At 34.7% G+C, this 12,794-nt stretch overlaps 1 protein-coding gene across 6 annotated transcripts in view; it reads left to right on the forward strand.

Moving 5' to 3' along the window:
• The window catches only part of ADAM23 (ADAM metallopeptidase domain 23), a 77,930-nt gene that overhangs the window by 36,092 nt on the left and 29,044 nt on the right, over positions 1–12,794 (forward strand). For all 6 annotated transcript variants that reach the window (XR_005557851.1, XR_005557852.1, XM_039352867.1 and 3 more), the window contains exons 11-19: positions 1,474–1,640; positions 2,632–2,716; positions 4,026–4,116; positions 4,581–4,632; positions 5,921–6,020; positions 8,184–8,255; positions 9,875–9,961; positions 10,270–10,350; positions 12,157–12,207. Coding sequence is in view for 4 of the 6 variants with exons in the window: in XM_039352867.1 (XP_039208801.1) it covers positions 1,474–1,640; positions 2,632–2,716; positions 4,026–4,116; positions 4,581–4,632; positions 5,921–6,020; positions 8,184–8,255; positions 9,875–9,961; positions 10,270–10,350; positions 12,157–12,207 (786 nt within the window). In the remaining 2 variants the exon portion in view is untranslated. The remainder of the gene's footprint in view (positions 1–1,473; positions 1,641–2,631; positions 2,717–4,025; positions 4,117–4,580; positions 4,633–5,920; positions 6,021–8,183; positions 8,256–9,874; positions 9,962–10,269; positions 10,351–12,156; positions 12,208–12,794) is intronic.

Genomic DNA, 12,794 nt, shown 5'->3' on the forward strand with positions numbered 1-12,794 from the left:
GGAATCAATAGGGAATGATAAACTGAAAAGGCAACCGTTTGTCCCATAATTCTTTTTATATTAAGAATAGGTTTACATGAATAGCAGACTTGACTGCCTAAATCCCAATTTTTACATTATGCAAAAGAAATACCAAAGTTTTAGAACTACAAAAACTTTGAAAAAAAATCCTTATTATAGTGTAGCAAGGGGGGCAAATGACATTGCCTAAGTCATGATGTCATCATGCAATGGACATAAATTGTATCATTTGTGTCATGTCTTGACATCCATGATGTAATCATGGCTTCAACCAGATGTCTGTGCTACCAGCTACACACATGTACTAACAGAAAATGAACCCTTGAGCCTAGAAAGAAACATTCAATGTCCTCTGAGAATGCAGAGAAAAGAATTCATGATTTTGAAAAATGATTTGCTTTGAGTTTCATAGACAGTATTCTTTCTTTTGGGAGGCTACAGAATCACAGTTTCCTGTAATGTTATCCTGTATAGCACCGTGCACTTGAAAGCTGCCAGTGCTGAAAATGAATAAATAAATCTTGCAATGCTTTGAAAAGGAAAAGACAGAATGCCAAGAAGAGGCCCTATCAACAAACTCTTTGAAAAAACTGCCTTACAGTGCAGGCAGCTATAGTTGCCACTTCCACACAAGTTTTCTTTAGGGTTTGAAAAATGCAGTGTATTGAATAAGCTGTCTCACAATGGTACATATTTTTCTTCCAGTGGTAAAAACACCCCAGTTCTTTGTGCAGTTAAAGACTATCTAGATAAAAAAAAAAGAATTATTTTGTGCATGTCCATTGTGCCCATTCTAGTCCTATTATGAAATGGGCCTGACAAAATGAAGGTAGGGACGATTCTTTGAAAAATAAAACCGAGGATTATTTGTTTAAACAGAAGATGTATCTGTGATGTTTCCTTGTTGTGCAAAATATATAACTGAATCACAGGACAAAATACCTACCTACCTAATGAAGATTATGATTGCTAGAAATGCAGTTTGAAGAATGAATGACTTTATTGAGGAAATATTCATGAATTCAAGCAGAAAAAAAGTTCTGAGCATCCAGTTAAAGATGTTTGGGGAACAACAGATTCTTGTTGTGCTCACTTCAGGCACCTGGATTCAGAATTATTAAATTAAATTATAAAATAAATTAAATTATTAAAATTCTTACAATTAAAACAAAACCTCACAAGCATGAGGTCTGTCCATTCTCAACTATTTTTATGATTTCCTACCACAAACTATATAGTAAATACTATATAATGATATACTGATAATTATGCAGTATTTTGACTTTACTGTAAATTTAATGGAGTATTGATTATTAGGGAAGTATAATATCTAATTATATTCCAATGTTTCTTTCCTACTTTACCCTGTTTGTCTTTCCACTCATTGATTGGCTAATTGTGCATGTTTGACCCAGTGTTCCACTCCTGTGCTTGTCCTGTCTCTCCCCACAGATTTACAAGGAGCAACTAAACACCAGAGTTGTTCTAGTTGCCGTTGAAACCTGGTCAGACAGAGATCGCATTCATGTCCACTCGGATCCACGGCAGATGCTTCATGATTTTTCCCGATATCGACAGAACTTCATCAAGCAACGTGCTGATGCTGTACATCTCCTCTCGTATGTAAAAAGAGGAGTGATGGTTCTCTGTTCTTCTTAAGAGGCTTAAGGATCTGTAGTCATTTCATTCTCAGGTGTTATTAAATACAGCACGTCTTGACTCACCCAATGAATTAGTTGGGTGATTTGGGTTCAATTATTCTCAGTTCAACCCATCTCACAGAATTGTTATGGGGAAAATAGGAGATAGAGGAGTATTGGGTATGTTCATCACCTTGAGTTTACTTATCAATAAAGACAAGATTAAAAAAAACACAAAGGCAGTCGACAGAATTACTATGAGTAATCCATCTGAGATTACTCATACTTTTAGAACCACTTTTTCTTTTAAACATTATATCAGCCTTTTGAGTGTCAAAACTAGAGCTTAATTGATCAGAATATTTTCTTTGTTTTATAATTTGATTAATTGTATCCAAAATTAATACTGTCAAGAATTATTTCTGTACAGTACAGGGATATATCTTATTCAGAAAAATGTTATCTCAGGAAGCTTTTTTTCTGGGTAGGATATTTTCCTGTATATTCTATCACTTTTACATTTTGGCTCATTTATTCCTATGGTATCTTCAAAAACTGGAAATAAGTTATTTAATCCTTGCCAGTTTGGTGTAATCATTAAGGTGCTGGCCTAGAAAGCAGGAGACTATGAGTCCTAGTTCCATCTTGGGCACAAAAACTAGTTGGGTGATTTTGGGCCAATTATTCTCTCAGTCCAACCCATGGCACAGGATTGTTGTTATGGGGAAAGTAGGAGATAGAGGAGTATTAGGTACATTCACCACCTTGAGTTACTTATAAATAAAGACAACATTAAAAAAACGCAAAGGCACTTGACAGAATTACTATGAGTAACCATCTACGAATATTCTCCTTCAATGACATTAAAGAAACTGACTAAAACAAACCCAGTGTTCTCATAATTTATGTTATACTATTTCATTTGAAGATAATGCTATTAATATTGTTTTTTATCTGTTTTGTTCTGAAGGAATGTGACATTTCATTATAAAAGAAGTAGCCTAAGCTATTTTGGAGGAATTTGTTCAGTGGCTAGAGGTGTTGGAGTAAATGAGGTAATAGTTTTGTTTTGAAGAAATGTATTTATTTACCCAATTCATAAAGTCTCATGAATATATAAGAAGTCCTTGATTCTTGACCACTCATTCAGCAACTATTCCAAGTTGCAATGACTTTGAACAAATGGTACTTGGCTGTTGCATTCCCTCCCCCCCCCGTCGCCATGGTCATGTAATTGTGAAGTGGAAGCTTGGAAACCAGCTCACACTTACACTTACAACTGTTGCAGCACTCTAGGACCACATGATTACCATGTGCAACCTTCCCTGCTAGCTTCTCTCAAGCAGAGCCAATGGGGAAGCTGGCAGGAAGTCAGAAATTACTTCCACTGCTTTTTTTTTTTTTTTTGCCTGCCTGTGATTATTCTGTTCATTGATTTTGGTAAGAAAATATCTCTGATATGATCCAACAGGTCATGGGTCAGCTAGTAAATAAATAAATATAACATGTATGGAGATTCTCAGTCATCTAGGTCATGATTGTTCTAAAGATGCTTTTTTCAAAAGTCAACTGGACTGTTTTTTCCTTGAAGACATTTTGCTTCTCACCCAAGAACATCCTAGGACAGAGTCTAGTCACTACTTTTTCTTGACTATATGGTTTTTTTGTTTCGCCTGTTTTTTCTTCCTTTTTTGTTATTATATTTGTACTTTTCTGTTCATATTTTATGCCTCATCTGCTCTTTTTATCCTTCAAATAGTGAGTTTATTTCACAGAAAGCCTATTTCTAATAGCAGTACCAGGAAAGCCAATTCTGGGAGGTGAATAGTAGCTATTCTCCATGTTAGTTGTATTTCTTCTCATTTATCAGGGCAAAGTTTGTTTATGATTGTTTAAATTCAAGAAAACATGTATTTGTTGTATACCAGGCATGTCAAACTTGTGACATTATGTGTAAGTTCACGCGACGTATTGCGACTTTTTCCCCATTTCCGGCAATGGGGTGGGCGCAGTTTCGGTGTGATGCATCTGGCCTGCAGGCTGGCAGTTTGACATCCCTGTTGAATAGTAACAGAAATAGTGTTGCATGTACTTAGAAATAAACTCTGTTTAAATTAATAAGTTATTTCCACAGAAATGTTAGGATGTAGGTTAAGTTATATACAAAAGAATAGAATGTTTATTATGGTCAGTAACCAGAATTGCAAATAGAAACACATTAAAAATAAAAATAAAGTTAAAACAAAACAAAATAAAAATGTCTACAACATTTTGTTATGGCAGCTTTATGTTAAACTTGTAATAATCTGCATTTACCTCTTTTTTCACCCTAATTTAATTGATGTTGATATCTTTTCCTAACAGTATGGGCTTTCCTGGGCAATAGCACAAGAATTGTCCCAAAGTTTGGCTCAGAATCTAGGGATACAATGGGAGCCAGCATCCAGAAAACCAAGTATGTGCTAAGTCTCCTAGTATCAAACTAAATGTTTGTATAGTTTTATGTTCTCTAAATAGAACTAACTACTTTGTTGTCTAAGAATCTTTTAAGTCAATTCAAGCAACTAGTCTTCTCTGTCCAGGTATCATTTTTGGTCATGCATGCTCAAAAGTCAAAAATAATTTGATGACACATAATCTCTTAATCATGCATGTCTACGTATCCACATATGTAGAGTGTCTTCACTTTTTCTTTGTTGGGAAGAGATTAGTTTACTTATTGCAGTCTTTCAGATGAATAGGGAATTCTTTTATGCTTATTGGATGTACTATTTAAAATGCAGACTTCGAAACAGTGAAAAAACTTACTGTATTTGTTCTCTATGGTGTATTTTGTTGTACATATTGTCAACTAATTTTATTCTCTCTCTCTCCCTCCCTCCCTCCCTCCCTCCCTTTCTTTCTTTTATATCATTTAAGAAGGGTGTGATTGTACAGAATCCTGGGGTGGATGCATCATGGAGGAAACAGGGTTTGTAGTGATAATTGATTCTTTATACACAGTTCAATTATTGTTTAAATTTTGCTCAGACCAACACATTATTCATTTTATTGTTTTCTGTTACCATGAAGGGAAAAATTATTTCAGTTATTTTTTTAAAACCTATAAAACTATGCATGTAAATGTATTTTACAAATAATTTTTCACCTTCAAGATTTTTTACTTTAAATCTTGTTTGTTTCTCTTATGTCACTTATCTTTGCACGATAAAAAATTAGAGAGGATCATAGGAAATGTGTATAATTTTAAAAGTAAAAAAACAAGTTTAAATCAGAAACAGTGTTACATCAAATAACTTGTTTTTTCTCACTTGCTTATAATAGTGCATAATTGCAAGGATAGATGCCTTTTGCTACCATTTGTCTCTGTGTGATATTAACCACGCTACAGGGTCAAGTGAATTCAATTGAATATTGACTTGTTTTTTTATTAAATTTTCTAAATGTTCACGTGAGTATTTATTCTGATTTGTGTAAATAGTTTCAAGTAAACTGTTTTATTTTCTCAAAAGTGGAGCTTCAGTAAAAGCAATTACACTAAAAATAGTGGGGGGGAAGGTAAGATTACTTTTCAAATTACAGACTCCAAATTTTGTGTGACTTTTTTTAAAGAGTTCAGTGAAAGAGCTTTATTTAAAATAGCTGAGACCAATTTAAATACTTGGAGGATCACTATTCAAAATTTGTTATTTGTGATGGCGCAAATTTGATCTTTTCAGATAGGACATTGACCATCATTGATCCTTGAAATAAACTGAGAAACAAATAAAATAACATTGAATTGGTAAAATGTGATTGCTCTGTTTTTTCTACAAATTTTATGATGGCTGAATTCTATAGAAAACAATGTTTCTGAAATATCTTCAAAGTCAGTCCAAAATACAGAATATTCCATTTGTGGTTTGTCAGTTTGCACACAAAAATGTAGGCAATTTTAATTGTTTTTCATAGTGCCAAAACAAAACCCTAAATAAAGATTACAAATATTTCTGTGTGGTCAAAAAGCATAGAGAGTGAGGCGCTTAATCCAGTTTGACTAGCATAATGTCCATCTTTGTCTGAAATAAAGTACTACCAAAAATCTGTGTAAAATATGAAAAGGTTGCATTAAGAAAATTGAACTGAACCATTAAACTATTAAAATCTGCTGCAAAAGTATACTACTGTACTGATCTATTTTCTTTTTTAAAAAACTAGATATTTCTTTATGGCTGTGCCAGGAACCATTCCTCTAACATTTTGCTGTTGTTTTCTTTCAGTGTCTATCACTCCAGAAAATTCTCAAAGTGCAGCATTGCTGAATACAGAGATTTTTTACTCCGAGGAGGAGGTTTTTGTCTTTTCAACAGGCCTACAAAGGTGCATTCCTTATAATCCTTTGATGAAGGTAGCAAACTGGGTGATGGTACATTTTGAGTGAATTGGGAATGAAATGGAGAACAGAAGGGGGGGGGGAATGTCATCTCTTCTTGCTTACTACAGGTAGTTCTCAACATATGACCACAATTGGGACCAGAATTTTTGTTACTAACGTCTGGTCACATTAAGTGAGTCACACCTGATTTTTGCCACAGTTGTTAAGCAAACCATACTGTTGTTAAGCAAATCACATACCGTATTTTCTGGCATATAAGGCAATCCGGTGTATAAGACGACCCCCGACTTCGGCGCCGAGTTGCATGCCTAGAAAGTCATACGCCGGAAACTACCATAATTTCCAGCGTATAAGATGACTCGGCGTATAAGATGACCCCTGACTTCAATGCCGATTTCAACGCTTTAGAAAGTCGTCTTATACGCCGGAAAGTACGGTAATCATTAAGTGAATCTGGTTGCCCCTATTGATTTTGCTTGTCAAAAGCTCCCCTGGGAAAATTGCAAATGGCACTGCAACTGTCATGAGTATACGTCTGTTGTCAAGCACCCATATTTTGATCACATGACTGCAAGGAGGTTGCGATGGTTGTAAATGCGAGGAAGCAATCGTAAGTCACTTTTTTCAATGCCATCATAACTCCAAATTATCATTAAGTAAATGGTCATAAGTCGAAAGCTATCTGTACCATTCCTGCTCTAACTTACACCTTGGTTTAGCATAATAACAGAAAAAAACAATAAATAATAAATTTCATTTGTATTTCAACTTAGTTCAGGACCTTCAGGTGGTTTCTCCCTCACCCCAGGATTTTAACCTCACAACAACACTGTGGTTTAAGTTACAGTGAGACCCACAATTGAATGGGAATTTGACTCTGTGTGATCAATTTCATCTGTGATGATAGAGTACAATGAAAGCCAATATGTATCGATGATTGACAAATGTGTTAATACCGGTCAAGACCATTATGTGGTTGTGATTTTGGTTTGCATGATGTTTATATGTAATATGGATACTATAGCTTGTTCAAAAGCTCTAGTTTTTTTAAAAGCTAAATGTTATGCATTATAAGGATGAAAGAGCAACTTGTAAGTATCATCCTTTAACATTTTAACCTAAGAATGAGGAATAGTCTGCTATTTCTTGTACCATCCAAACTCCATGCTCATATTTTCTTTTGTGATTGACTATGTCATAATGCTCCATTTGTGAGCAGGCAATTATTTCCCTGTGGGAACTGTAAAGCTCTCAGAATTCAAATTGGCTACTGGTATAAACTTTGAATTAATGTTAGTATGATAGAACCCAGTCTTTTAACATTCCTAGCTAAAAAGAAGAATCATGAGAGGGGTGATTAAGACCTCAGCCTGACAAAATCTTCTGTTATTCAACTTTATTCTAAACTGTGCATTAAGATTAGTATCATTTAGGGATGAGCTGTTTCTCAATTCAGTCAAATTCACAATCTTTCATAAGTGCAAATAATACAAGGTATAGAGTAAGAATATTGTCCCGATGGCCTTATGTGTTACGTATTCGCGCTTATCAAGGAAATTTCACTTTGTAACAGATGTAAAATTGAACCAACCCTGCAATTATATCTAGGAAGTAAGAGGGTTTCCAGGAATTATACTTTACTCCTAAAGCACAAGATATCTTTGCTTTGGATTCAAGAGCATTCACTAAACTTACTTAACCTGCAATATCCTTATTTTTAAGAAACCACTTAAACTAACAACTCCCTCTTTCGGTGGGTGCTTTAAGCTTTTAGAGGCTTTCTTATTGCGGCATTCCTCTTTCGGCATTCCTATTTTTACCACGTAAAAGTATCTCTTTCTTTTAAGATGGATATTACTATCTTAATAGCATCTATCCAGCATCTGGCTGTTTGACCAATCCATCCAAAGAATAGAAGATGGAAGAACCAGATAAATACAATGAGAAGAACAAGTTCCAAGTCAGTAGAGCAGTTCCTCTGAAGTTTTGCTCTCTATATTAAATTAGTCCTGAGAAAAATCTCCAGCAGAAATCTGATAATCAGCTTCAGAACAGTAATGCACAAGTATTTGGCACTTAAATATATATCTGAATCTTTTAATGGTAGCTAGATCCTAACATTTTTTTTAAATGTGTTTTTTTTTCAGTTATTTGATGCCACTGAATGTGGAAATGGGTATGTGGAACCAGGCGAAGACTGTGACTGTGGTATCCAAACGGTAGTATTTTCATCTTAAAATGAAAGCTGAAAAGTAGATAATTACTCATAAGGTTCTGTTTATTTTCATAGGACATAAAATAATAAAGAAGGGAGTGATGGATGATCCCTTTGAGATCATCCCAGCAGAAGTGGAGATCATCAGAACTCTCATTTGGAGAGTTGTCTTTTGCTTCGTGTAAGGCTGAGAAGAGTTTTAATTCTAATTTTCATTCTTTCTTACTTTGTATTTCTTTCCTAATTAATTAGAGCTGTGTTTCTGATCTTCACTTAACTTATATATGTAAATATTTCAACCAATAGCATGGCCCGATGTTAACAAAATCATCTTGCAATCTGGGGATTTTGAGCTTTAAGAAAAATAATCAGCATTTTGAATATTTATTATACTAATAATTTTGGTTTAACATTCTAGAATGTATTTGGCACATAAGATATCTTATTCTCAGTTGTTGTTTGGTGTGATATTACAGGTAGTCCTTGACTTATGATCACAATTGAGCCCAACATTTCTGTTGCTAAGTGAGACATTTGCTAAGTGAGTTTTGCCCCATTTTACAGGCATTTTTTTCACAGTTGTTAAGTGAATCACTGGAGTTTTTAAATTAGTAACATGGTTTTTAAGTGAATCTGGCTTCCCCATTGACTTTGCATGTCAGAAGTTTGCATAAGTGTGAAAAACGGTCATAAGTCACTTTTTTCAGTGCTGTTGTAACTTAGAACGGTCACTAAATGAATTGTTGTAAGTCGTGGACTACCTGTATTTAGTACAGGGATACTTTCAATTTCAACCTCAGAGTGTGTCAGATTGTGGCAAAGTACAAATCTAATAAATCAGTAAAACTTAATAAAGAAACATGTCACTGATATTGCAAATGTGTAGGTATAAGCAAGGAATCATATGTACAAAAGTAGACATCTATCCATGGACCAGTACTTTCTATGCGCTTTTCCCACTGTAGCCACTGGTGCAATTTGACACTTTGTTCTGGAGGATCTTCCATCATTTAACAACATATTCTAAAAGTGCACTAACGAAAGGACTCATCCCTTCTCAGTTTTGCACATAAAGTTTGGTCAGGGGAAGTGAATCATTGAATACTTTCATTTAACTTTTATCATTATTATTTACCATTAATATGTTACTATCCAATAAAGGTTTGGAAACATATTGGCTTTTGGATCTGCTGAGCCTCTCAGCATTGATTTGGCAAATTTCAAATAATATTTCCTCTATTTCTTGTCATTTGGACCTGAAAAGGTCTGTTTTTTTGTTTTTGCTTTCGTTGCTATGTACTTTTAGAGCCAAGAAAGTTTACAGAGTTGCTGGTTTGTTTAGTTCACGCTGTCGCGTTATCCAAGGTGAATCACAAGGAGGCAAACTAGCTTCATATTCCATGTCAAATTATAGATCATATTGTGATCGGCTATAGGCTGAGGTCATAGACCGGTCCAGTATCTGGTTTTTTTTTTAATTTAAACAATGCTACACTTCAGTGATTAGATGGCATAGACATTGGCATTTGGACATAGATCTTTTAAACATATAGTCTATGAATGATATGCCATATGCTAAATAAATAAATAATAATCATTAATATACAATATATATTTTTTTAGGACTGCCATGTAGACTGCTGTAAAAAATGTTCCCTTTCTAATGGAGCTCATTGCAGTGATGGTCCATGTTGTAATGAAACCTGCCTTGTAAGTTATTTTAATTGCATCTTTACCAAATGGCCTGAATTAGAAAATGTAATTCCATAAGATAAAAATAAAAAACAGAGCTACTGTTAGAATCAAAGGATCCTGGATAAAGAGATACCACAACTTAACTGTTTCCACTAAAAAACATATCATTTCCCCCCCCCATTGCTTTCCTACCAATGAATGAAAATGATACTTATATATCATTTTTTTCACCCAGTAAAAGGCTTAGGTTTTTTTAAAAAACAAGTCTTGAATGCTTGGTTGTTATTTAACTGTTTTATAACTAAAAATCTTTTGACTTTCAGTTTTTTCCACGTGGCTTTGAGTGTCGCTATGCAGTGAATGAATGTGATATTACAGAAATCTGTACTGGTGACTCCGGCCAGGTAATGACATAATGTATTTTGAATATGTTACATGTTGATTTATCAGTCAGGTGATCTCCTTCCCTCTCTCTTGTGTAACAATACTAGAACCAAAATTTGATTTTGACAAAGGTGGAGAAAATTAGCTTTCTATGTCTAAAACCTAAGCTGTGCTGATATACATATTCCCAAATGATTTAGATTTAGGATCCATATATTTTCTTTAATGTTTGGGATTACAAATTCTTGTGGAAGAAACATAAGGCAATTACAAGGATAGAAGGGGGAGTTTTTGCCTCTTCCTTTTTCTGCCCACCCCTCCAAAATGTGTTCCAGAAAGCTGTGGCAGTAAGGGTTGCAGGAGGAAACAGGAATAAGCAAAAATTTGTATAGTGCTGTGTAACCTTTTTTGATAGAAAGAATCCTTCCATTTGTGGAGAGCAATTTGGGATCTCAGCAAAGAGCTTTCATTCAGATTCTTGATTTCAGTGTGTGTATGTATGTATGTATGTATATATATATTGAGCTCTCTCTTTAAAACAGCCTTTAAAACAATTAGAATACAGCATTCTTCTATTTAATATGTATTCATTTTTCTTTGACTAAACACAATTATTCTATGGAGAAAGACATGTGTCATATCAGGCAATGTTTTATAAGAAGTATTCCTATTTTGATATTACCTTTGGAGTTTAACTCACATTCAACATAATTAAGTGTTTTTAAAAGGGATATCTCTTTAAGGAATTTAATCAAATTAAGTAATCATCTAAATACAGGAGATTATGTACTTACCTATCATTTTTACATGACCAATCATTCAAATGTGCTTTCTGGATGGGAATAAAATAAGATTAACTTGTATCAGTAGTAATTAAAGACTCTTTCTAACAAAATAAAACATAACAAAATCCTCAGTTCTCAAATAAGATGTGTAATTATTTAATAAGGCCAGGTTTCACTGAAAAAGTGATCAAAGAGTACCAGCAGGTGCCTTTTTAATTAGAGTCTTCCCTAGGGTGACATTTGTAAGTACGATCTTTGCTAGTAACTACCTATACAATTATATTTGGTAATGGCCTACAGAAGGGACCACCAAAGTTATCTTAAGTAAGCTTCAGATAAGTATTTATGCAGAAGTCCTAAATTGGCTATTAATCTATTAAACACTGGAATAATTTGATCAAAATACTCGGTTTCAATTAGTCATTTTACGGCCCTATTTTAGGACAACAGAAGTTCCTGGGGTGGTTCTGAAGGCAGACCTATGCAAAATAGACATAGTAGCCTAATCAGGCGGCAGTTACCAAAGCCAGACTGTCTGAAAGATATGTTGATAAGAGCACAAGTGGCATGGCGGTTAGAATGCAATATTGCAGGCTAACTCTGCCCATAGTAGGAGTTCAACCCTGACCGACTCAAGTTTGACTCAGCCTTCCATCCTTCTGAGGTTGGTAAAAAGAGGACCCAGATTGTTAGGGGCATGCTGATTTAGAGAGTGCTATAAAGCACTCTGACATGGTATATAAGTCTAAGTCTATTGCTATGTATATCTAAAACTGATAAAAAACAACTGAACCTACAAGTATCTAATGGTAGCTACAAAAACACTTTTAAATCAAGAAATTTTGGGGTTATGAATCTCTCCTTGTTATGTCCATCGCAGAAGGGTTTAACCTTGCTGGGTAGCATCTGATTTTTAGATAACTGTCTACCCATATGTCTAGATGGTCACCATCCAGCAAAAACCTACGTGAACCGAAAATGCAAGTAAATTCTAAGGGATAATTCCACAGTTTTAAAGTAAAGGAATACTTTGCCTTTCAGTGCCCACCAAATCTTCATAAGCAAGATGGATTTGCTTGTGATTCAAATCAGGTAAGTTAAAACTGAGCCTGCACGAGCTTAGCCTATAAGTGTATTGAAAACATCAGGACAGTGTTTTTGTAAGTTGCAGTACTCTCATTTTCACTTCACAGGATGTCATTCGAGGATGCACACAAGGGTTATGGGTGCAGACTGGATGGCTATTAAGGAAGTGATTTTTTTTGAAACTGTATCAGTTATGAATGACTGAATAAATTATTCAGAATAACATCTTTTGCAAGCAGAAATTTTGGTTTAAAAATAAAGGGTGTGTGGGGGGAGAGTATATAGCGGTTGGTGCCATAAAACGTAGTGCCACCAGGTACATGGTATTTCCTCCTCCTCCTCTTCCTTTCTCCCCCACAGCTATGAGGTATATGCCTCATGGTCACCTTATGCATATCATTGATGCCTGTTGCATGCTGCCATTGTTATGCTCCACTGTCAGAAAGGCTTCAGCATAGATCCTGCTTAAGTTATAAAAACTTTTTACAGTGTTTTTCCCCCTTTCTTGATGGGCAATACTACTTTTTGGATGTTTTTTCCCTTTTTTGTTTGATGGCTTATGCTGTTTTAATTGTTATTTGGCTATTAGCTAC

Source organism: Crotalus tigris, unplaced genomic scaffold (genome assembly GCF_016545835.1).
Source record: "Crotalus tigris isolate CLP2741 ecotype Arizona unplaced genomic scaffold, ASM1654583v1 scf7180000018485.2372832, whole genome shotgun sequence".
In the NCBI taxonomy this organism is placed as follows: Eukaryota; Metazoa; Chordata; class Lepidosauria; order Squamata; family Viperidae; genus Crotalus; species Crotalus tigris.